Raw genomic sequence first — 21,281 nt, 5'->3', positions numbered from 1 at the left:
TGTGTTTTATGTCATTTTATACTGTAAAAGTTTTCTTGACAGTGGCACAGAATGTCATAACAACATGATTCTAACCTTTCATATGTACATTCATACAGGTATTTGTATTTATTGTGAAAATGTAGGAATATACAGAAAAACAAACAATTTCATTTTTTCGTAAAAGGTGTCCTGGAACATTGATTTACCATTGATTGACACAGCAGATGGCATTTCTGTATAGCAGGAGATGTGTTTCTCTTTCTTCTCCCATTTATAATAATACTGATAATTACAGCTGAAGTACGCAATATAGTTATTCTAACAATGGATTAAAGACTGTGTAATGTGAAGGGGGTTGCTTGTGGTGTTGAACCCAGAGATTATAACCAGTCTCTGATGTGTTTATGTATATATACAGATACACACACGCACACTTAAGGTCAACCACATACACTGATCAGTCATTACATTAAAATCACTGACAGATGAAGAGAATAAAATTGATCATCTTGTTACATTACATTAAGTTCTGCTAGGAAACCGTGGGTGCTGTCACTCATCTAGATGTTACATGACACATGTCACCCACCTAAACCATTGTTGCAGACCAAGTGCATACCCCTATGGCAACAGCACATTGCAAAAAACTGCTCAGAAAAAAGAGGCCAAAACATTGGCGTGGCCTCCAAACTCCCCAGTTCCCAACCAGTATTGCAGTGGATAATTGTTGTGCAATTCTCTATGTGTACTGAATCTGTCCCTAATAAACTAAATGAAAATGTCAGTTCACCTCAGTTCTACAGAGCTTTCTAGCCTATTTCAGATCTTTGTTTTGGTTTCTACATACTCCACGCTTATGTTTTCAGTCAAAAATGTCTGATAAATATACTATCCACTACCTACCCAGCACCAACTAACAAACTGACAAAGTTAGTGACTAGCTCATGAATACAATGGACCATTTAACAGTTAATTTCTTCATCAGGTGGACACAAGCATAACTCCCAAATTAATAATAATGTTACTCTGTGTCTGCTGGTAGTGTGAATAGCCAAGTGTTTGCTAACACATTAACCATATACAACTGTATAAGACTTTATAAAGCCAGAAAATCAATTAACAGAGATTTAAAAAAAAATAAAAAAATCATTCAATCAATAAAATCATTGTCAGGCATGATGTTTCACACGCTTCCTTCTTACAAATTCTATAGATTGTTGGCATAAACTAGCATTGAATATTTAGACAAACCATGTAGTGTTGTAAACAACCCTCAAATCCCATATAATTTTACCCACACTACCAGTATTCACACAAAACCGCCTCTACTCTTATATTATTTCTATCTACTTGGGCCTGAACTATGGTGTCTGGTAGCTGTCAGTGACTCCCTACAGGCAAACGTGGAAGGCAGATGTAGGCCTGGGGAAACAGGTTGATATTGAGAGGGTTGCCATCCAGACGGATATCTTCCAGGTTACGGCGGATGAAGTTACGATCATGGAGGTTACAGAAGGTGTCCTCATGCAAAGACTGGATGTTGTTGTTCTGATTGTGAAGAAAAAACATTGCAGTTGATGTCTTAACACTGAAAAGTGTTATCATTCAGCATTTGTGGAGGGTTAATGTTGACCCTATGTAGTTAAATCAGTATTTTATCTTTCAGTTGTATCTTGACAATGCGGCCTCCCAAAGAGTACGTTTATATTCTTCAGACTTTGTTTGGGAGGCTGGGGGGTATGGGGGTGTGGGGGATCTTTTGCTGTCTGAGATACATTCACCAAGGATTGTTAGTCATGCTTACAGTACAATGCTTACAAATTGCTCTCTCAATTTGGTCTCCTCTCTTACGGCAATGCAGTATTGCATGTCATGAACTGTTTCCCCCTACAGTCAGGCAGAACATCACTTCTTATACATGGCTCAGCAATTTGTGACATGAACCTGTGTCATATCACAAATTGCTGAGTTCCAATAATTTTACTTGCCATTTTTACAAGGCTGTTCAGTGTATTTTTCTACACAGACTAAGTTAACATGCAAAACATGCAATATATAACTATAAAAGAAATTAATTTCAACCGTGGTAAAACAGACAGCATGGAGGAACAAGACCTTTCTTATTTTCTTAGAAACTAATTTAACATGTTCAACAACTGCATTATGGATCCCAGCTTGCTGCTAATAAAAATTCCCATTCCCATTCCCACCTCATTGTGTTCTGTTGCAGTAGCTGGCAGTTTATATTGTTTTTAATTGATGTGTGATCTATCTGGTTACCTGGCTGAAAGCTACATTTCACTTTAGAGACAAAGAAGAAGCATGCCATGCGTGTGCTTGTACCTGCAAGTGTAACACTCTCAGACTCAGTGGCAGTGGTGTAGGGACATAATCCAACTTGTTATTGGACAGATAGAGGAATTCCAGCTGGCTCATATCCTGCATGCAGGGAAAATAAACACATACACATAACACAGTAGTAAGTACATCAAAGCAACTACAAGACAGGTACCAGGAGTCCAGAGAGGCTGCAGCTTCAGCAGCTCCAGAAGCAAAAACTTGGGTGTGGGATGATTTCAGGGAGGCTACGGAGAAAGACTTTCAGTTGTCCTTAAGGAAGTTCTGGCAAACCTTTCAATGTCTCAGGGAGGGAAAGCAGAGCTTGGCTCAGACCAACATGTCCTCTGTGGAGGAGTTCGGGGAAGTTGGGGGAAGCCTCACCCATATCCTTAACAGAGGTTTTTGCAAGCTAAGTCTTCTTCTCAGCATAAGGTTGACTTAGTCAAACTTTTCCAGAACTTTCAAATGGCCTGCATTAGCAGAGGATGACCAGACATTACTCTGTTGCCATGGAGTGTTTCAGTTGAGATCACACAACAACATATTAAAGGTGTTTATATAATATTTTTGTGAGCAAACCTTTGGCTTTGCAATAATAATAATTTAAAAAAAAAAATCATCACAACCAAAAAAACTATTTTGAGATTTGACACCAATCAACTGAGGCCAAAACTAATTAATGGAAAGTAAACTTGTTTGCATTGCAAGCTAAGTATCAGAGATCAAATATGAATCAATTGAAATCAAACCTATTTCCATTTCAAAACAAAAACCATTACAGAACATTTTTGCCTTTGCTTGCAGATCATACATTTTTTATTGCACTGCCACAGGCTTTCCTCTTGGTGCAGATGTTCTTTGTATGCCCTATGTTTACTGCCAGGCTAGGAGCTCACACATTAAGTGCAATTCACTGACGATAGTTCCTCTTGTAAATTTGATAATGTAATAGCAACTATGTCAAAGGGATAAAACAGAGAAGCTACCTAGCTACAAGTAAACACTAAAAGCCACATGCAATAGCGGTTTTGCCTGTATGGTGCCCTGGTAGCATTTTGTGGTCTGATTGATTTTACTAATTGCATTAGTAGGCTACTGTAGAAGTCCCCTGTTAGATGGATTCCCCCATTCCAGTGGGGAGACTTGAGGTTAACCTTCCCCTGCCCTCCTCCCCATCTCCCACCATGTCTGTGAGATCTTCCCAGCATGCAGAAGCCTGCTGCTTTTTTTTTTTTCTGAGCACCCATGCACCATCCCCTGACAATATGCTGCCCTGGCCGGTTGCCCATGTTGCCCGTTCAGTCTTACAAGGAAAAGAGGTATGTGCACTAAATGTTTAGTAAAACAGATTCACATTGAAGAGGGCATCTTACTGAGACATTTGGTTGAAACACTACATTTTCTCATTATGCAGAGTTTCCAGGAACCAGAGAAGAAAGTTTGAGAGGCACTAAGGATGACTGCCATGGATAGAGTATCATTCACCTTAGATGCCTGTGTGGGGCTTTCAGTGTATGGCTGTTAGGTGAGTCACTTTTCACAGAGAAACATGTTTTGCTCATGAGTGCAAAGAGCCATTTATGTTTTAAATGGTGCTGGGACTAAGCATTCTTAACAATCAGTGGTGTGTCACTTATAAATCCAATTTTTTGTTGTGTTTTTTATCATAAGCATATATGCAGGATATTAACCTTGAATCCCTCAGAATGTAACCCACGGCTGGTCAGCTTATTGTTGCGCAGATCTACGAATTTCATGTTGATTGGAAGCTCAGGCATGACTTGCATGTTGTTATCAGCCAACAATAACTCCTGGAGCTGCGTCAGAGAGTGGAACACATCCTCATCCATCTCTGAGATCTGGTTCCCTGTTAGATCAATGGACTGGAGTTTATCTGTAAAAAAAACAAAACAACAACAACATTCTTATTCTTATACCGTTTTTCTGTACAGTAAATTTCAGAATATACAAAGTGGTTCCTCACTGAGGTTGATAAAGTCTGAGCTCTTGACATGTCGGATCTTGTTGAAGCGGCTGTAAAAATGGGTGGTGTCTTTGGGCAGGGGTGGGATCTGATCCAGGTTCATGTCATCACAGTACACACTCCCGCTAATACACACACACAGTAGGCAGGTAGGCATGCCTGCACACAAACACAGGGAAGACTTTTTAAATACATAAACTTGCAAACCACATGTATTTATACAAATGCTGAAGACTGTTGAACTTTTTGACAGTAGATATACACCCAGTTTATACTTTGACCTACCCAGGCCAGTCTCAGGACCAAAGAGTCCTGGTCCGATGAAGTCAAGGGAGTCAGGAGCTGGAGGCAGGCTGGGCAGGCTCACCCCCTCCTCATAGTGTTGAGCTGCAGGCTGGGTGGCAGGTGAGGGAGTGTCTCGTGCTACAGTGCCCACCTCAATCTGTCCTCCCAGGGCAGCCAGGAGAGAAATAAAGAGAATTCTTGTCAGATTCCAATTCATATCTTTTTCACAGATATTTTATTACTAAAAATAAGCAACATTTTCAGGTTCAATAAATGGGAAAGCTGTACAGCAAATACAGCCAGTTCATGTATTAACAGTGACTTTAAAGCTTAAGCTTAAGTTCTCACCTTCCTCCAAGTATGTAAAGTGTATTCCAGATTGTGATGGCACCTTGTGACATCACTGTTGGGTGTGGGTATTATGTTTTAATATTCCTTGTTAATATTATGCTTTCGTTCCCTCTTCTTTTTAAGTGCTACAGGTGGAGAGGAGGGAATGTCCATTTTGCCAAAAAAATGTACAGTACAAGACCATCCATATGCTGTTTTCAGTTTGAGAGAGCACTGCAGCTAAAGCATGAACTTAAATTTTGAGCCTGGTAGAAGTTAGCGGATGGATTCAGTATTTGAATCAATTCACTTCTAGATATCTAGACAATACAGTTTGCTTTGAATTTTGGAGCTTACATCCAAAAAGCACACCATTATATTATGGACAACACCCATAGAAGCCCATAGAAGAGGCATGGCAGAGGATTTGGTGATGCCAATCAAATCCAAGAGTATACTGCAATGTTGGTGCCAAAAATGAGTGTGTCCAGCACAGTCTGCCATCCATCTGCTCAGAGCAGGTCTGTAGCATAGTGCATGTGTGTCCCATTTAGTCACTTTATTTGGTGAAGGCACGTGCACAAAAAGCTCCCTTAAATCACACAAACCCCTTTTTTCATGTTTTGTTCATTCTGCTCTGTATCCACTCCTTTACACTGGTACCAAACTTGCCATGTGAAGGCAGCAGGTACCTGTTCCATCAGCATTCTTGAACTGCAGTGATGATGAGCACTGTTAAACCACAGTTATGCACAGCAGATCCACTGGTCCAATTTGGTGCAACAAGCACAAGACTGCTGTATTATTTTTGCTGACCAATTTTGATTTAGTTTTAGTCTTTTGAAACACATGTTGACTACTACTGGTCAAATTTCTGTTTTAACATGTTACTTATTTCAGTCAATCAGTCAGTAAAAAATTGATCTCATCTGAATTTTTTTTGTCTTCAAATTTGAGGCTACAGCTATCGGCAGCTTTGTATTGTCACAATGGTTACAGGTGTCATTCTCATTTACTAAAAGGTCAGTGGAAAAGGCTCTGTATATTTGTTCACACGTGCAATGCCCTTGTCCCTCTGCTCTGCAGTAACACCACGCAGTGCCTCCTTAGTAAATCCAGTCAGCATTATAATCTCTGAAGTTATTCCTGCTCACCTAGTGTCAGCATTTACATAACTACCTCTCCTCTCAAATGCAGAGCAGTGAATCATTCAGAAGTCAATTCTGTTATGCCCAGGACACACTACCAGCATGGCAGTGAGATGTGGGTCTTGCTGCAGAGCATCATCTCGAGTTTCCACATCTCACCTATTTTTATATATGATGTGTGCAGTTCCCTAAATGGAGGGAAAAGATCTGTTGATAGCAACATTACATAACACTGACAACTTTTCACCATCACTGAAGGTAAAGGTAATAATCTGGTGCGCTTTCTCTCTCTCTCTCTGTCTTTCTCAGAACAGACTGGAGAAGGTGGGTCTTGACCCAGGAACATTGATCAAAATCGAGAAATGGACACTAAGGGATGGGAAAGTGGTTAGTATGTTTTTCACTACAGCCAGCTTGGGCAGTATGGTGGTGTAGTCGTTAGCACTGTCACCTCACAGCAAAAAAAGTTGTGAATATGAATATGAATATAGCTTTGTTGTGATTGTAAGCAGGGCAAACAACAAAATTATCAAGCCACTCTGTTGGCGTTAGGCATAAAAATACAAGAATAAAAACACAGAACAGTAAAGTATAAAATAATAATATAGCAAGTAGTATAACAGAACTCTGCACAGACAGGCATGTCATGTAGCCAGAATAAATAAATGCCATTACTGAAGCAATGCTATAAAAATACAATGAACACAATTCAATAGGTCTCCAAACACTGCAGCCACAACTGAGCCACACGCATCATCTCCAGCAGAAGCATCAATATTAACTAATGAAAAAAACATAAACAATAAAATATAGGTAAAATGCATTTTACTCACTGAAACTAGTAGCTATAGATGCAGTTTGCTAGCCCTGACCAGTATGCTCTCTGACCATTCAATCAAATTACATGAGATTGTTGATGTTAGCGAAGGCCTGCTAGAAGGCCCTGGCCTCGCCAACTTGAAATCTGATTGGTTAAATCAGATGGGCCCACGGGGTTTCATTGCCATTCATTTTTAAATTACCACCATTGATAAAAAGTACAAATATGAACTGCATCCCATCTGTTTGTCCCCCTCACCTCTTGGTCCAAGTCATCATAATCGTAAGTGTCTCCATAACTGTTGACGTCCAGGTTTTCCCATTCCATGTCAGTGTTCAGGTCATAGTTCTCCATGTCAAAAGCTTCATCATCTGTCTCCCCAGCAGGGGCTGCCATGCCAGGGCAGCGGCTGAGGCAGATGAGGCCCAAAATCAGAGCCACCATCAGAGACTGCAGAGACATCCTCAGCTCAATCATGAAGACTACCTGCTGGCATCAAGAGAGAGGAAGAAAAGGTGTCATATACCATTATCAATATAATCACTGTCATTGTCAAAACAGAGCCACTAAGAACACTAAGAATATACTGTTGATACTTTACCAGTAGTTAGTTTTAGTTTTCAATAGATTTAAATATGTGTGATCTTAAAACAACAAAGTAAATAAATAAATGTTAATAATAAAATACAAAAAATTCAAAGCAATTGCAAAATTCTGAGGAGTTGCATTTGGGGGGTGACTTCCTGGCTACAGTGCCAATTTATTAAATGCTCTGTGCACAAAGCCAGAAGTTTTGCAAATGTTCAGCTAAAACGTACTGTTGAATATCAAAGAACTTTTTACTTTTTTGTTGTAGCTTTAGAAAAAGTGGTTTATACCTAACAGATGGATTATGTGAGTTCCTACTGTCAATTTCAGAAATTAAATCCCATCTGATTTGAGCTTTATTTAGTGTTTCAAATGAACTCCACCAAGCAATTGATGCTGGCCTCTGCTCCATCTTAGTCCTGTTTGACCTTACAGCTCCATTTATGCTGCTGAAACATTTTATTCAATTGATTCACTAATTACATTGAAAGCAACTTGGTCCTGTCTCTGACTGGCATTTGTTTGTTGAATTTGAGCCATTTCCACGTATTAATCTGTATAATGTGTCATGACCCCGTCCCCTGTCAGTCTTATTATGCTTTATTTTGTAATTACTTTCCTTGTATGTCTCTTGTGTGCTCCTTGTCTGTTTTTTTTATCTTATTAGTTAACTGTTCCCTAAAGACCTGTCCTGGACTGGCTCCATATCTTTGTCATCTTCTAGTCTGTTTCCCTGACTATTACCAACCCAAGCCTCAGCTCCAAGTTCCCAGTTACCAGCCCAAGCATCAGCCACTGATTTCCAGTTACTAGCCCAAGCTTTGGCCTCTGGTTTCCAGCTACCAGCCTCAGGTTCAGCCTTATATGGCCAGTTCATTCAGAGCCTCTGCTGCCCAGTGACCCAGTACCTCCACTGCCTAGCAACCCTGGAAATCAGCTGCCATGCAATCCTGAGCCTCAGCTGCCCCATTTCACGATCAAGGCCCAGACGGCTAATGAGTCAACTGACCCGACTGATGTCTCACCACTTCTTGAGTTGACCGGCATGGCCTATGTCTCATCTGTTCTAAAAACCAAGCTGTCAAGTTAAGCCAAAGGAGCAAAAGTATCTGAATAATTCTGACTTATTTTTTGATAATCCTGCATTTTTATTCTGAAGATTTTTGACAGTTTTAGAGTCGTCTGGCCGACATTAGCCTCCTCTAAATTTATCCAGAAAAGGTTCAGTAGGCTACATAAGTGTTTATTTTTCCTCAGCCCGCGAGAGAGGCCCACAGATTACGCGACTGCCTGCAGAGAAACCTGCAACAAACTAAGTCTATGAGTAAACTCAACTAAAGCTGAACTGCTGAGACACCAGACATGGCGTCCGAGAGATCCCTGTGTTTCCATGGTTACCAGCCAAGTCTGCAGCTGCTGCAGCTCACGGTAGGCCAGTCTTAACATTCTACTCCTGATAAGGGCTAATGATAAAATAAGTACATTTTTAATTTCCCTATCGATATAGACATATATCGACTTCTCAAAATTCGATACAAATAGATTATAGTTACAGACTAGAAATTATTTGCTTCCACCATATCACTCTGCTCATTTTACTTGTTGTTGACCATAAACCATGCTAATTTGATCATCCTTACGTTTCGGTAGAATTTTAACTAAATCCACAAAATTTGACCACATTACACCAATTTTAGCCTCCCCTCACAGGCTTTCTATCCACGCCAGATCAGACTTAAAGGTGTCTCTAATGACATTCAAAATCTTGCCCCTTCACACCTACCTGATCTTCTAAAATGATTCAAGAGTTTAAGGACAGAGGGGCCCATATGCCATACAAATTGTTAAGCCCCTTGAGGCAAAATTGTGACTTGTGATATTGGGCTATACAAATGAAATGGACTTGACCTCCTCTGGTAGTTTGTGTGACAAAAATTGAGAGATGTCAGGGTCCTTAGGCTTTAGCTTAAAGGACATGCTTTTGAAAAGAAAAGCTGACAAAACTGCTTTCCACAACTGCCCCTAATGACCACCACAGCGGGTGCAAGATGTGCAGTCTGAATGTCAACAATTCTCTGGAACTCTTCCATTGCTTCAGACATGTTGATTCTGATCATCCTGATTCTGATTGTGGCTTTATGTTGTTGGTTGCTCATTTTTTGTTGCTCATCAGTTGGGTTTTAGCTCAGCTAAGTACTTGCTCGCCTTTTCTTTCTTTCTTTGTTCATATGTCACATACATCCACTCTTCATCATTGGTTGTTGTGAGTTAGTATGGAAAAATTTTGCTTGCTTTCTTTCTCTCTCTCTCTCCCTCTCTCTCTCTGATAAAGAAATTAACAACATGTAGATGATTAGATAGATAATCTTTTATGATCTTATTATCTTCATAATTAACCTAGGAAACAGCATCAAAAATACAGTCAGTCTCAGCACAAGGTCCATTTAGTAGCTACTCTGGAGCTTTCAACTCCTTGACATGGTCAGACAAACTGCATCAACTGATCAAGATTGTGTGATAGGAAGCTCAGAAGATTGTTTCTCAACAACAAATTGCCTTAATTAATTTATTGCTCTAATTTATCGATACTGGAAAAAAGGTCTGAATCTGGTAATGACTAATGAATAAGATCTGAACTGAGAGGAGCAGCTTATGTAAATCTAAAGGCTGAAATTATGACATGGTGAACTGTTGAATTTGGATGTCCTCAACTCATACTGTTGTGTTTATAGTGTTGCCAGTGTTTTCTTTTATCAGATATCTGGACTATTTGTTATGTTCATCAGCCTTTCTTAGATTTGAATATTAGAGTTTAAGAGTTTGAATATTAGTGTTGTCCTGGTCCCTTCCCTAATTAGTGAGTCCAAGGAACATTGTTGGCTGTTTGGTCAGAATGCCAGAGGAATGTTTGCTTTGAAATCTGACAAGACTATGTGAATGCTGGCCTGCTGGGACAGTTCTACGGGCATTGGTGCAGGGTTTTCCATTAGTTACATCATAAATGGATTAGTTATTCTTATGCTACTGATAAAAGCACACAGGTCCAACTGCAGTAGATCTGAATGGTAACCATCAGGACTCTCTTCCAACAGACTGGAGTTGTAGATAAAGTACCCACAATTTCACAAACAAATGTTAATTTCACACTAACAGCTCTTAATCTTGCACTGCTTACTGTGCTGTGAGCTGCACACAGAAAGAATTAGGAATTCCAGCAGTGATTATATGAGCCACAGCAAATGAGACAAATATCAGAAATAACACAATCAATCTCTTTCCCATTTATTGTTTTCATCCAGGAGCAATGGATTACCCATCATAGCAAATCATCATCACTGTCACAGAGCCTGAACTGACTCAGCACTTGATGAAACATGATTTTCACCTGCCTGAATAACATTAGGAAACAATTGACAATAATTGCAGAGAACTTACTGCTTTGTTTATCCTGTGTTCCCCTGAAGACTCCACAAAACTTCAGTCCTTCTAATCCTGTTGCTATTAATGGCTGCCTCATTCCCTGAGGGCTCTCAGACTGGTCCCCTGTTGTTTACTTGGCCTCAGAATGGATTGTGGACAATGCCTTCTTATGTGGGGAAAGAAGGGGGATGACGTGGCAGAACAAGAGGGGGGTTGTGCAGGTCATTTCAGTCAATGTGTACTCAGCTGTCACTAGTGTCCCCCTCAACATAGACACACGCAGCCACAACAGTCGCCAGAATCAGTGCAGCAGGTTTTGATCAACTATATACAGTAGCTTCAGCAGCAGACAAAAACAGTATTTATGAACTCACTCTGGAACTCTTTTTTTCTATATGCACATATTTACATACACATGTACACTCACCGAGCACTTCATTAGGAGCATCATTCTAATACTGGGTAGGGCCCGTGTTTGCTCTCAAAACAGCCACAGTTCTTTGTGGTATAGATTCTACAAGATGTTGGGGGCATACTTTTGAGAATGGGCATTCATATTGCAAATCTCTCTATCCACCATATCCAAAAAGTGTTCTGTTGGATTCAGATCTGATGACTGAAGTACACTGAACTCTCTGTCATGTTCATGAAACCTTTTTGAGGTGACTTCTGCTCTGTGACATGGTGCATTATCTTGTTGGAAGTAGTTTGCTGTGGTGTGTCTGTGTCTTCCTTAAGCTTGGGTCCTCTACCAGAGGCCTTGGAGTTTGAGGGTTCTATGCAATATCAAGCATATATTTTTAGTGTCTATTATTCAGCCCACTTCACTTTCATTGTGTTCTTATTGTCATGACCTCCAGGCTTTTGTATTGACCGAAAACCTCATTTCATGTTTGTTATAGAAAAACCAAAGTAATAACTAATTCATATCTGGGTGCACACATGGGAATCAATGTTTTGATATTTTACTGATCTTTGTAAAATATCAAATCTGAAAAGAAGAGTTGGATGAACAGGAAGGATACGAGGGGTAGTGGTGCTGTGTGATTGTGCTGGAGCACATGTGGCACCACACACACCACCAACCAGCGATCAGTGATGGTGACGCATGGGGTGTCGCCGTACAAAAGAGACCTCTGGACCAGTAGGGGGACAGGAGGTCTCGTTCAGTGCTCGCTCACAGCATACAGGTAAGACCAGAACATCACATTTCATATTCCCTCTTTGGTCTTTGTTTGGTAATATGATGATGAGGTCAGGTGTTTTGTTTTATTAACATTTAGGCAGAAACTGTTTATAGTATGTATGGTACTAGTCTGTACAGTTCAAACATTATGAGTGCTTTCATCAAGTCTAGTTAATGGCAATGTCAAATTTAAATTGAACCAAATATTATATATTACAGGTTATACATTTTCAAACAGTGTTGTGGTAGTTTAGTAGAAACTGTAGCTATGGTGAGGTTACAATTACTCCTCACTGAGAATAGTTAAGCTACACTACCATCAGGGCTGTAGCTAGCTTTTTTTTTTTTTTTTTTAAACTATTATTATTATTATTATTATTATTGTAACCTCACAGCTACACACAGAGCACAGAGTACTTTCCAAACAGGACCACTGACGTAAACAACAGGCACTGATGAAATATTGATCAAAAAATTGTTTTTCATCTCTGCGGGGTGTGTTGGTGCTGATATCGGTGTGATGCGTTCCACAGCAACCAGGGTCCAGCTGCACTCAGTCTCTCTGAAAGTCAATGTAAAAGAAAGGGGATAGGACACAAAAGTGTGGGAGGGATGGATGGATGGGTGTACCATATGGTGTAATATGATCATACAAAATCATCATGCTTACATGAAGCATATAAATTTGTGTTTGATCAAATTATTCCAAACAAAATGACTTAAAACAAACCTGGGGTAAAACCTGGCATTCAATTTTAGAAACAAAAGTGTGTAAATTGCCTGTGGGGGGGTTAATATGATGCAATGAAAAAGCTTAAGAGACTGTTCCTGTTGCAAACGAATGGAGTGCAGCACAGTATTGTGGATGCAGCAGGTGCACGCAGTAACTTTTGGAAGTCAGTATTCTGTGTTTTGTCATGTAATCAATATCTGGACCTTTGTCAAAATCTGTGAGGAACCAACCTTCATGTTGAGGATCATCAGCAGTGATGAGAGTTGACTTGTGATGAGAGACTACGACCCAGACACCAAACAGCAGTCTTTGCAGAGGGAAGCCTGAAGAAGGTGCATCAGGTCAGGAGTACAGTACATCATCACAGGGGGTGTCATAGGACATTTGGCACAAACAAGCTAACCTGTGGTGCGAGGGCTACTGAGTGCTTCATTATCACAATGCTCTAGCTGCACCGACACAATTATCATTTTCCAGCCACCGTACTCACCAGTTCTGGTTCCCTGTGACCTCTTCCTATTCCCTAAAATTAAATTCAAGTTAAAAGGTTGTCGTTTTGACGCAGTGGAGCTCCAGTTCGAGTTGCAGAAAGTTCTTGATGCTCTTACGTGACAGGACTTCCCGGGTGAGTTCTTCGTGTGGCAAGACTGCTGGGAGGGTTATATAGCTGCAGAAGGTGATTATAAAGGGGATGGTGACCAAATTTAAATCCAGGTCCAGTTTTTGCTTGTTAGAGGAACAGTCTCTGAGCTTTTTGATTGTACCTTTTACCCTACTAGAGGCAAATGGATCAATCAGGCTTTGAATGTGGTGCAACCATTTAGCTTTTCCCATTTTCCCTTGCAAGACTGATATTTGGGTTGACCTTGCAGGAAATGTTTATAGGCCCAAAATGCCAACCTAACCTTCCCTGGGATTAATAACACTCCAGCCATTTCTGTCTGCTTGCAGAGGAATTTCTCAGCTCTAACATACTGATTGTGACAATGCCATGGCTCATTGTTGCTCTGATGATGGCTGCTTTGTCAACAGAGGTCTACACCACCGGCAGTTTGAAATCCACCCACTACAGTAAAGGTACAGTAAGAGTTCTAGAGGCTTGTAAGAGCATTCTGCAAATACAGATTAATTACACTCAGCAACAGTACTGTTTTGTTAGAGCTCATAGCCTTACACATGTAAGTAGGAAGGACATAAATGTGATCACCTAAAAAGACCCCTAAGGTTGAGTTATATACATGAGATCCAGTAAATGACTGACAGTGTGTTTGGTACAGACAGATGACAGTGTGTTCATGAGACGTTTGTCCAGCACCATGTGTATCATCCATCATCTCTGATAATGGTTCCTTCCTGAAAAATCAAATTACTGTCTCTCTCAGTTTATAACACAACTATTGTACTTTAACAGTATCCAAGCCTAAAGGGCTTTACACATACAGCACAACACGAATAAACAATGCAAATGTGTGAAGTACTCACCTGCAAGCTGAGCTCTAACCTAGTCAGTCCCAGACATATTTTAGGATGTTGGTGGAGCAGTTTGAGGTCCTCCTTAGAATACCAGAGATATATCTGAGGAAGCAGAGGATCAACTACCACTCTTGTTGACCCAGAGCAGCCTCTGGCAGTCTATGTGCTTGTGATGCCTTTATTCACAGTATGAAAGCTCCCTGTGTAATATTTGCATTCTGTGTGAAAGTACCTAAGATAGCATAGGTATATACTTCAAAAACATGTTGACATGCAAAGTAGAAAAAAAATTGCCTCCAGTGACATCAGCGTCCAGTGACATCAGCGTCCTCCGCATCGGACACTGTACAACATTTTTGTCAGGCTGAACAGCACGTTTATGTGTGAAACTGATGGTCTGATCTCTGGAAAAATCCCAGTTGAAGCTCAAACCAAAAAGAGCAAGTAAACGAAAGCAAAAAAAGGTTTCCTTTGTTTTCCTTTAACTGTTGAAACTGTTTCAGTTTTAATAACGAATTTATGAAAAAGTTAACTAAGTCAAAAACATGGAAGTCATAGATCTTTGTCTTGTTTGTCCCTCAGATCAATCAATACTCAAAGCCCTGAGAGATTTAAGCCATGCATCAATGCCACCATCAGCAAATACTGGGAATTTACGTGCTGTTGAAATCCATTTAACTGATGGAAAGTTTCTCAGGACAGGATGGTGGATCCCAAAGGTGGTCCTCCCTCAGACTATGAAGAAACGTCAAGATGTATCCTCATACAACCTCAATTCTTTTGGTCTACGTTATGGAAAATGACACAAAACCTGATGTCTGTTGTTATTCTGTGTTAGGTCTGATGTTTTCACAGATTAAATTCATTTGTATATTCAGAGTGAAAGAAAATACATAATGTTGCTCAATAAAAAAATCAGTTTCAAAGACTATTTAAGGATCTGTTTCCTTCATGTTACTCTACACATAAGAAAGGGGGGAGCTAAACTGCACACCCCCCAGTAGATTTCCAACCAGGATTTTACAAATTTTGCAAAAGTATTGTTTTTTATGGCTCAAACAAAAAATTGCAATGAAAATCTGAGCTAACCAATAAATACATACCTGCATTAAGGTAATTCATTAAATAATTATTAATTATTATTATTATTATATTGATTCATATTACTGTTATTATTACACTAGTGCACAGGATGCAGCATAGTTTTTGCCTGTCCTTTAATCTGCCACCTTTTAATGTAACATGTGGAATGATGGTCCCATGAAGACATCCACAGGGAATATTATACAGTAAGCCTGTGTATGTGAATCTTTCAGACTATATTGGGAAATTCATTTTTCATTATAAAAATGAAGATTATAAAAAAAACACTAAGTGAAAACAGCATCTGTACAACAAGATTTTCTTTTATTTTGTAGCTTTTAAGCATTTGACTTCTTGGTTATTAATTGTAACCTAATATGGTACAAAATACAGTACATTGTAAAAATAAACTACTCTTACTGGTCAACCCCCACCCCTCTTCTCTCTCACTGCTGTAACATGTTCCTCTGCTCAGACCATGGAGGAGCTGTTGGAGAAAAACTGACAGAAAAAGAATAGATTTCATTATCTGCCAAATTCGTGCAGTCACATCTCTGAGATATTTCAAATTGTTTTATTTCTACTCCTAATAATAATCCTATTAAGTATTAATCTACTGAGCCAAGAACAAAACATACGGCATTGAGGAAAGGGATATTAACAGCTGACAGCACAAATCCCAAGACCATGGGGAAGAAGGACCTACAGCAAGAAACAAAACAGTTTTATTGTTGAAACACTACATCACATCAATTACAATCTGATATGATCAGGTACTGTGCATTATGAGATACAGACGAATTAAGAGATGACTGAGTTTAATAGCTTCAACAAATGATCGACTATTGTATATGCATAATTCAGTTATGATGTACAGTAAATTTATTTTCAGAACATGGCATTCCCAAATCAAACAGGCAACCTTATTATTATGATTATGATTACTGTTATTATCATCAGAGACAAAGATTAATTTGCAGCCTTGTTGTTTTGTTTCATTATCTAATCTTACCTGAATAAAAGCACAAAGCCATAACTCTCCACCAGCATTCCAATGATTGGCCAACGGCACAACACCAGAGACACGCCCCCCAGGAAGAAAAAAGAACCTCGAAACTTGTGTCTTTGGAAGAAGAAGTGGGCTGTCCTTTTGAAACCAGTGATGAATGTCAACCCAGTCAAAAACAGGATCTAAGGGGAGGGCAATCACACAAAATATTAATATTATACACATTGTATAATAATAATATTAAACACATTGTTGCAGTATGACTGTTTTATTCTGCAACTGTCTTCTCATTGAAATCATTTGACTAATTCCTACCACTGCATTATGTGTGTTGTCCAGCAGGTGTTGCTGAGGTATTCATGATTAACCTGTTAACTCTTTTGCATAACTGTAAGAAGATGCACAGATGTAACTGTATGTGAGAAAATCTGTTTTCCACATGTGTTTAATGGATAAAAAGCCTTATGTCACTCAGAGATTCCTTAGAGCAGTGATTCTCAACTGGTGGACCCAAAAGTGGGTCGCGGGCCTCTGCCTGGGCAAAAAACCAAAAGGGGGTGGGGTGGGGGGGAAAATCAGCGTGTCATCTATTCACACTCCTTAACAGTAAGTGGCAGTAGGTGGCAGGTGACACCCGCCATTTCACCATAGAAGAAGATCCACAAAGTTTGTGCTAATTGAGCATGGCGAAACGCAGGTGCGACGCGAGAGATGTGGCTTTTCTCATGTTTAGGACAAAGGAGGACAAAAACCTCAATGTGTTTTGTGCGGCGAGGTGTTGGCACGTGAAAGCATGAAGCCGTCAAAACTGAAGCGGTATTTGGAAACAAAACACCTGTTGAGTACTTCGGAAGACAACTTCAAGACCCGAGGACATCACAAAGGTGTCTCACTTCTTCGTGCCCGAAGCAAGAAGCAGGCACTGCGTCTTACCTGGTAGCACATAGTATAGCAAAGTTAAAGAAGCCCCACACCATTGCAGAGGACCTCATCTTACCTGCAGCCATGGACATGGTCAGAGAGGCGTTGGATGAATCCGCAGCGGATAAACTAAAAACTAAAGCAAGTCATATTTAAACATGATCCCCAATGCCTGTCATGGAGGACAGCAACTGGACACGGCAGGAAAACAATGTAATGAAGAAAAGGATCATGACAGATCTGAATAAACTTCTGGAGAAACTTTCCCGAGAAACAGAGGGATGACGACTGGATACACGACCCCTTTGGAATCAGCATTCACGAAGGTAAGCCTCTCCCAGTTCTGGTGCAGCACTGTGATGAGTATCCTTCCCTTGCCACTCGAGCAGTAGAAATCCTCCTGCCATTCAGCACTACCTATCTACCTGTCTCTGTGAGTGTAGCTTCTCAGCTCTGGTTCAGCTGAAGACAAAACACAGTGACAGACTGGGCATTGAGCATGACCACAGAGTTGCTTTGTCTATTATAACTTCAGACATTGAGACTTGTCAGGAGCAAAACACATGGCCAGTTCTCCCATTAATTTCTCCAAACTCAGGTCTTTGGTGTCACTGTTACACCTTAGGTTGAAGTGAGTGCTGCTTAATTTTCTTGAAAGCACAATGTTGTACAGTATTTACCTGCTGATAAGGCAATCAATCATTTTGAATTGCACTTTTTGTTTGATTTATTAGTTTATTTAGTTTTTGGATAAAAAAAACTGCTACTGAAGAAACAGGTTTTTTTTCCATAGTGCAGTGTTGGTTGTCATAGATTCAGTGAGGATTCTCAGCTAAAGCTACATAATTTGAGTTTCAAAAAAAATCCCAGTAGTTGCACTTTTTTATTTCAAGTATTTTGCATGAAAACACAGAGTCTGTTGGCTGTAACTGAAATGCTCTGATTATGTCAGCCTTGTGATTAATGCTTGAATAAGTGACTGAATAGTTTTAATAGGACATTGTTACATATTCAGTGAGTGGGTACTCTACTTCTCAGTAGTTGGACTTTATTTCGTGTTTGTGCTTTCATGCACAAACATGCTGAAGTGAAGAGTTTTGGTTTTAATCAAAATGCAGCTAATTGAGCGTAAAAGGGAATAGTTCCTTCTCCAGCATGGCCTCTTGTTGATTGTTTTTGGTTTAGTTTTTTTGTGTTGGCATACTGTGATATTCTATTCTACTATCTCAGGTTCAAACTGCACAATCTTTTCATTCAATAAATTTGAGAAGAGGAAATTTTAATATCATTTGTCATTAACGATGTGATGGTAAGCAGACAGTGAGAACACTGATTTGTAGTGAGTTGAGTATGTAGTAGAGTATGTAAAATCAGTGTGAATCAAATAAACACAAATACCACAAGTTAGTTTTGTGAGAGAAAGTCAGTCATGAAATGTATTTACTCAAGTACTATACTAAAGTGTTGAGGACATTTTGTACAGTAGTTGTATATCCTTTTTATCTTACTTATATTTACTTATATTATTGCACTTTTGACTGTGCTACATGTATTTGACAGCCTGAGTTACCACTTTGATCAAAGTTGCACTTTATTGAACAGCTGACACAGCTCACAATGACTGCTAATTTATTCTCAAAGGTTGGAAACTAGTAACTTTACTAGTAACTGAACTAGTTTTGTATTTGACTGATGATATGAGTCAGTGATGGTATGCTGTTGACAATGAGCAGATGTGTGTGGCATGAACGATTACTCACATTCCCAAATGCCAGCAAGACAGAGTCAAAGTACAGCAGCACACCAAAGAGCAGGAAGAATAAACCAAATCCCATCACACCAATACCAATCTCTGCAACACAAATATAGAAATGAGAAATAAGAAAATTACAGCAAGACCACAAACATCATGGCTGTATTATAAAAACAATATAACCTGCAGTTCTAATACAGCATGTCTCATTTACAGCAGAATGTAGACTTGTGATTTAAAAGATAAGGCTTACATGATCCTACATTTTTCATAATCTTTTCTCATTTCTTATCATAACAAAATTCATGAAGGACCAAATGTAACACTATGTTGATCATACTTTCAGTTGTTTCTGACTTCCTGAACCTGTCTTTGTAGATATCTAAAATCTTTAAAAATGACTCACAAATATATAGTTTCATTTGTAGTAATGTGTGAGGGACAAAAAAAATATCAAAATAAACTGCAGTATGTGTGTTGATGGCAATTAAGCAACATGTCAGCCAGTAGTGCAGCAGTGGGGCTCACTGATGTGTTTTCAATAGGACAGTTTTTTTGGACAATAATGTGGGCACAGTGAGATAACAACACTTGTATTTGTCTTTTCATAGGATTTGTTGATAATGATAATATGTTATCCTTCAATATTAGGAGGCATGTTACATTACTGTAACACCACTACTTTTGGCAGTGATGGGTAGTGTAACAAATCGCTATTACTAAAATTTAGAGTAGCTCAATTTAAACTCAATACAGCAGACAAATGCAGCTGTCATTTGACTTAACAGTGTTGCAAATAAGTCATAATTCAATTAATTAGCATTAAAGAATACTTGTGACAAATATATCAAAATATTTCAGTTGTGTTTTATTGTTCCATAACCTACCTTATCATGGTGATAATGCATACAATCAAAGATAAAATTTGACAGTTGTCGTGTTCCCACATTCAGGAGTGTCAGTAACGCTTAAAATAATATAGCTATATGTGCATTAAAAAGAGAATTGGAGTATATATTTAAAAGTAACTCATATGTTACTTTACTGAATATCTGAATTAGTTTTCTGCAGTAAAAAAGAAACTCAGTTACTGTGACTAATCACTCATTTTCAGTAACTTGTCCAACACTTAAAATATCTTTGAGCTCCCTCACACTTCATTAAAATCAAGGAAATACATCTATGATCATGATCATGGTCACACACAGCCTCTCTTGCTTCTCTCTTGGTCTCTCTCTCTCTCTCTCTCTCTTTCTCTCTTTCTCTCTTCTCTTTCTCTTTCTCTCTCACTCTCTCACTCTTTCTCATTTTTCTTATTCCACTTAAAAGCTCAAGGACTGCACATATTCACTGTTTTCATTGTCTTTTGCTGATGAAGCGTCATTTGTGGTACTGTGATGGAATAATCCCATTTCATTGTTATGCAGGCTCACCTAAGCAGTGATAACATGCCATCAGCAGCCACGTCCTGCTTGCATGGGCAGAAACTAATCAGCAGATAACCGGTTTAGTTAACTTTCTATATTGAGCTTATATTGTTTTTTTGTTTTTTTAAATCAATCCAGAGTCTAGCTACTGAGGAAAAAAAACTCTCTTCTTGGATGTTGCGATATACTGAGACATAGTAGACACATTGGATAATTAATCATGACAAAGTGCTCATAACTCTGTTGACTAATGTTGTAGGACTACTTGTAGTCCTAATTTTACCACACGAGCCTCAGTCAGTTCCTCAAAGTGCTTCTGTGACAAATGTGAGTTTAACTGGTAACACTGTGCTTTCAGACATTACACCCTCTTATTATCCTGTAGTTTTTCAGCTTGAGATACATTGTTTCAGCATGCATGTTTTTATATTCAGAAATGAAGCCACTACTTGGTGCTCCATGAATCACTCAGAGGATAGCAGTTTACCCTAACACTTCAAAAGAGAGGAACTGTGAGAACACTTACTCTGGAACTCTGTGATGGCCACCATGGTAATCCGTTATGCCTCCCCTCCTCTCTAACTTGTTGGCTTTGGTTCACTTTGTCTGTAAAGAACATATGAGTCCTCGCTTTTTCTCAACTGTGACCTTTGTGTGTTGATGTTGTCACTGTGTAAGGTGAACATTAACCAGAGCAGGCGCACACTGACCCCGTCATAAACACTAGGGATTCTCGGGTAAAGGGTCAGATACCTGGATGATGTCATCAACCATTGAGAGGCATTCAATGCGTTTGTCC

General features: G+C 39.3%; 3 protein-coding genes across 4 annotated transcripts; 1 reads left to right on the top strand and 2 right to left on the bottom strand.

The window, feature by feature from the left end:
- optc (opticin) lies at positions 1-11,459 on the bottom strand. 2 transcript variants are annotated; one of them, XM_018667523.2, is made up of 7 exons: positions 10,913-11,459; positions 7,148-7,375; positions 4,592-4,748; positions 4,307-4,465; positions 4,014-4,216; positions 2,326-2,421; positions 1-1,530 (listed from the first exon to the last, which is right to left on the bottom strand). In XM_018667523.2, exons 2-7 carry the CDS (start codon positions 7,364-7,366, stop codon positions 1,363-1,365), a joined length of 1,002 nt encoding a protein of 333 aa, XP_018523039.1. In that variant the 5' UTR covers positions 7,367-7,375; positions 10,913-11,459; the 3' UTR covers positions 1-1,362. The 2 variants fall into 2 exon arrangements, with proteins under 2 accessions (XP_018523039.1, XP_018523040.1); XM_018667524.1 differs by lacking the exon at positions 10,913-11,459 and having other exon boundaries at positions 7,148-7,447.
- A 594-nt stretch (positions 11,460-12,053) lies between these two features.
- kiss1 (KiSS-1 metastasis suppressor) lies at positions 12,054-15,196 on the top strand. Its single transcript, XM_051074546.1, has 3 exons — positions 12,054-12,087; positions 13,768-13,893; positions 14,872-15,196. Exons 2-3 carry the CDS (start codon positions 13,803-13,805, stop codon positions 15,090-15,092), a joined length of 312 nt encoding a protein of 103 aa, XP_050930503.1. The 5' UTR covers positions 12,054-12,087; positions 13,768-13,802; the 3' UTR covers positions 15,093-15,196.
- Positions 15,197-15,677: 481 nt separating this feature from the next.
- Positions 15,678-21,166, bottom strand: golt1a (golgi transport 1A). The gene is made up of 5 exons (XM_018667507.2): positions 21,009-21,166; positions 19,063-19,154; positions 16,385-16,563; positions 16,011-16,074; positions 15,678-15,873 (listed from the first exon to the last, which is right to left on the bottom strand). The coding sequence occupies exons 1-5, from the start codon at positions 21,031-21,033 to the stop codon at positions 15,844-15,846; spliced, it is 390 nt and encodes a 129-aa protein (XP_018523023.1). The 5' UTR covers positions 21,034-21,166; the 3' UTR covers positions 15,678-15,843.
- Positions 21,167-21,281: the final 115 nt, after the last annotated feature.

Source organism: Lates calcarifer, linkage group LG12 (genome assembly GCF_001640805.2).
Source record: "Lates calcarifer isolate ASB-BC8 linkage group LG12, TLL_Latcal_v3, whole genome shotgun sequence".
Taxonomy (NCBI): domain Eukaryota; kingdom Metazoa; phylum Chordata; class Actinopteri; family Centropomidae; genus Lates; species Lates calcarifer.
This window is presented reverse-complemented; position numbering and strand designations above follow the sequence as displayed.

What these genes read in the sequence shown, in the direction of transcription:
- optc (XM_018667523.2), bottom strand. Translation starts at nt 7,366, where the DNA reads ATGATTGAGCTGAGGATGTCTCTGCAGTCTCTGATGGTGGCTCTGATT. An exon ending in TGGTCCTGAGACTGGCCTGG is followed by an intron (nt 4,466 to 4,591) that starts GTAGGTCAAAGT and finishes GTTTGTGTGCAG; the next exon opens with GCATGCCTACCTGCCTACTG. An exon ending in TGAGAGTGTTACACTTGCAG is followed by an intron (nt 1,531 to 2,325) that starts GTACAAGCACAC and finishes CTTCACAATCAG; the next exon opens with AACAACAACATCCAGTCTTT.
- kiss1 (XM_051074546.1), top strand. Translation starts at nt 13,803, where the DNA reads ATGCCATGGCTCATTGTTGCTCTGATGATGGCTGCTTTGTCAACAGAG. An exon ending in ATCCACCCACTACAGTAAAG is followed by an intron (nt 13,894 to 14,871) that starts GTACAGTAAGAG and finishes TTTGTCCCTCAG; the next exon opens with ATCAATCAATACTCAAAGCC.
- golt1a (XM_018667507.2), bottom strand. Translation starts at nt 21,033, where the DNA reads ATGGTGGCCATCACAGAGTTCCAGA. An exon ending in GGCCATCACAGAGTTCCAGA is followed by an intron (nt 19,155 to 21,008) that starts GTAAGTGTTCTC and finishes TTTGTGTTGCAG; the next exon opens with AGATTGGTATTGGTGTGATG. An exon ending in GGCTTTGTGCTTTTATTCAG is followed by an intron (nt 16,075 to 16,384) that starts GTAAGATTAGAT and finishes TTCTTGCTGTAG; the next exon opens with GTCCTTCTTCCCCATGGTCT.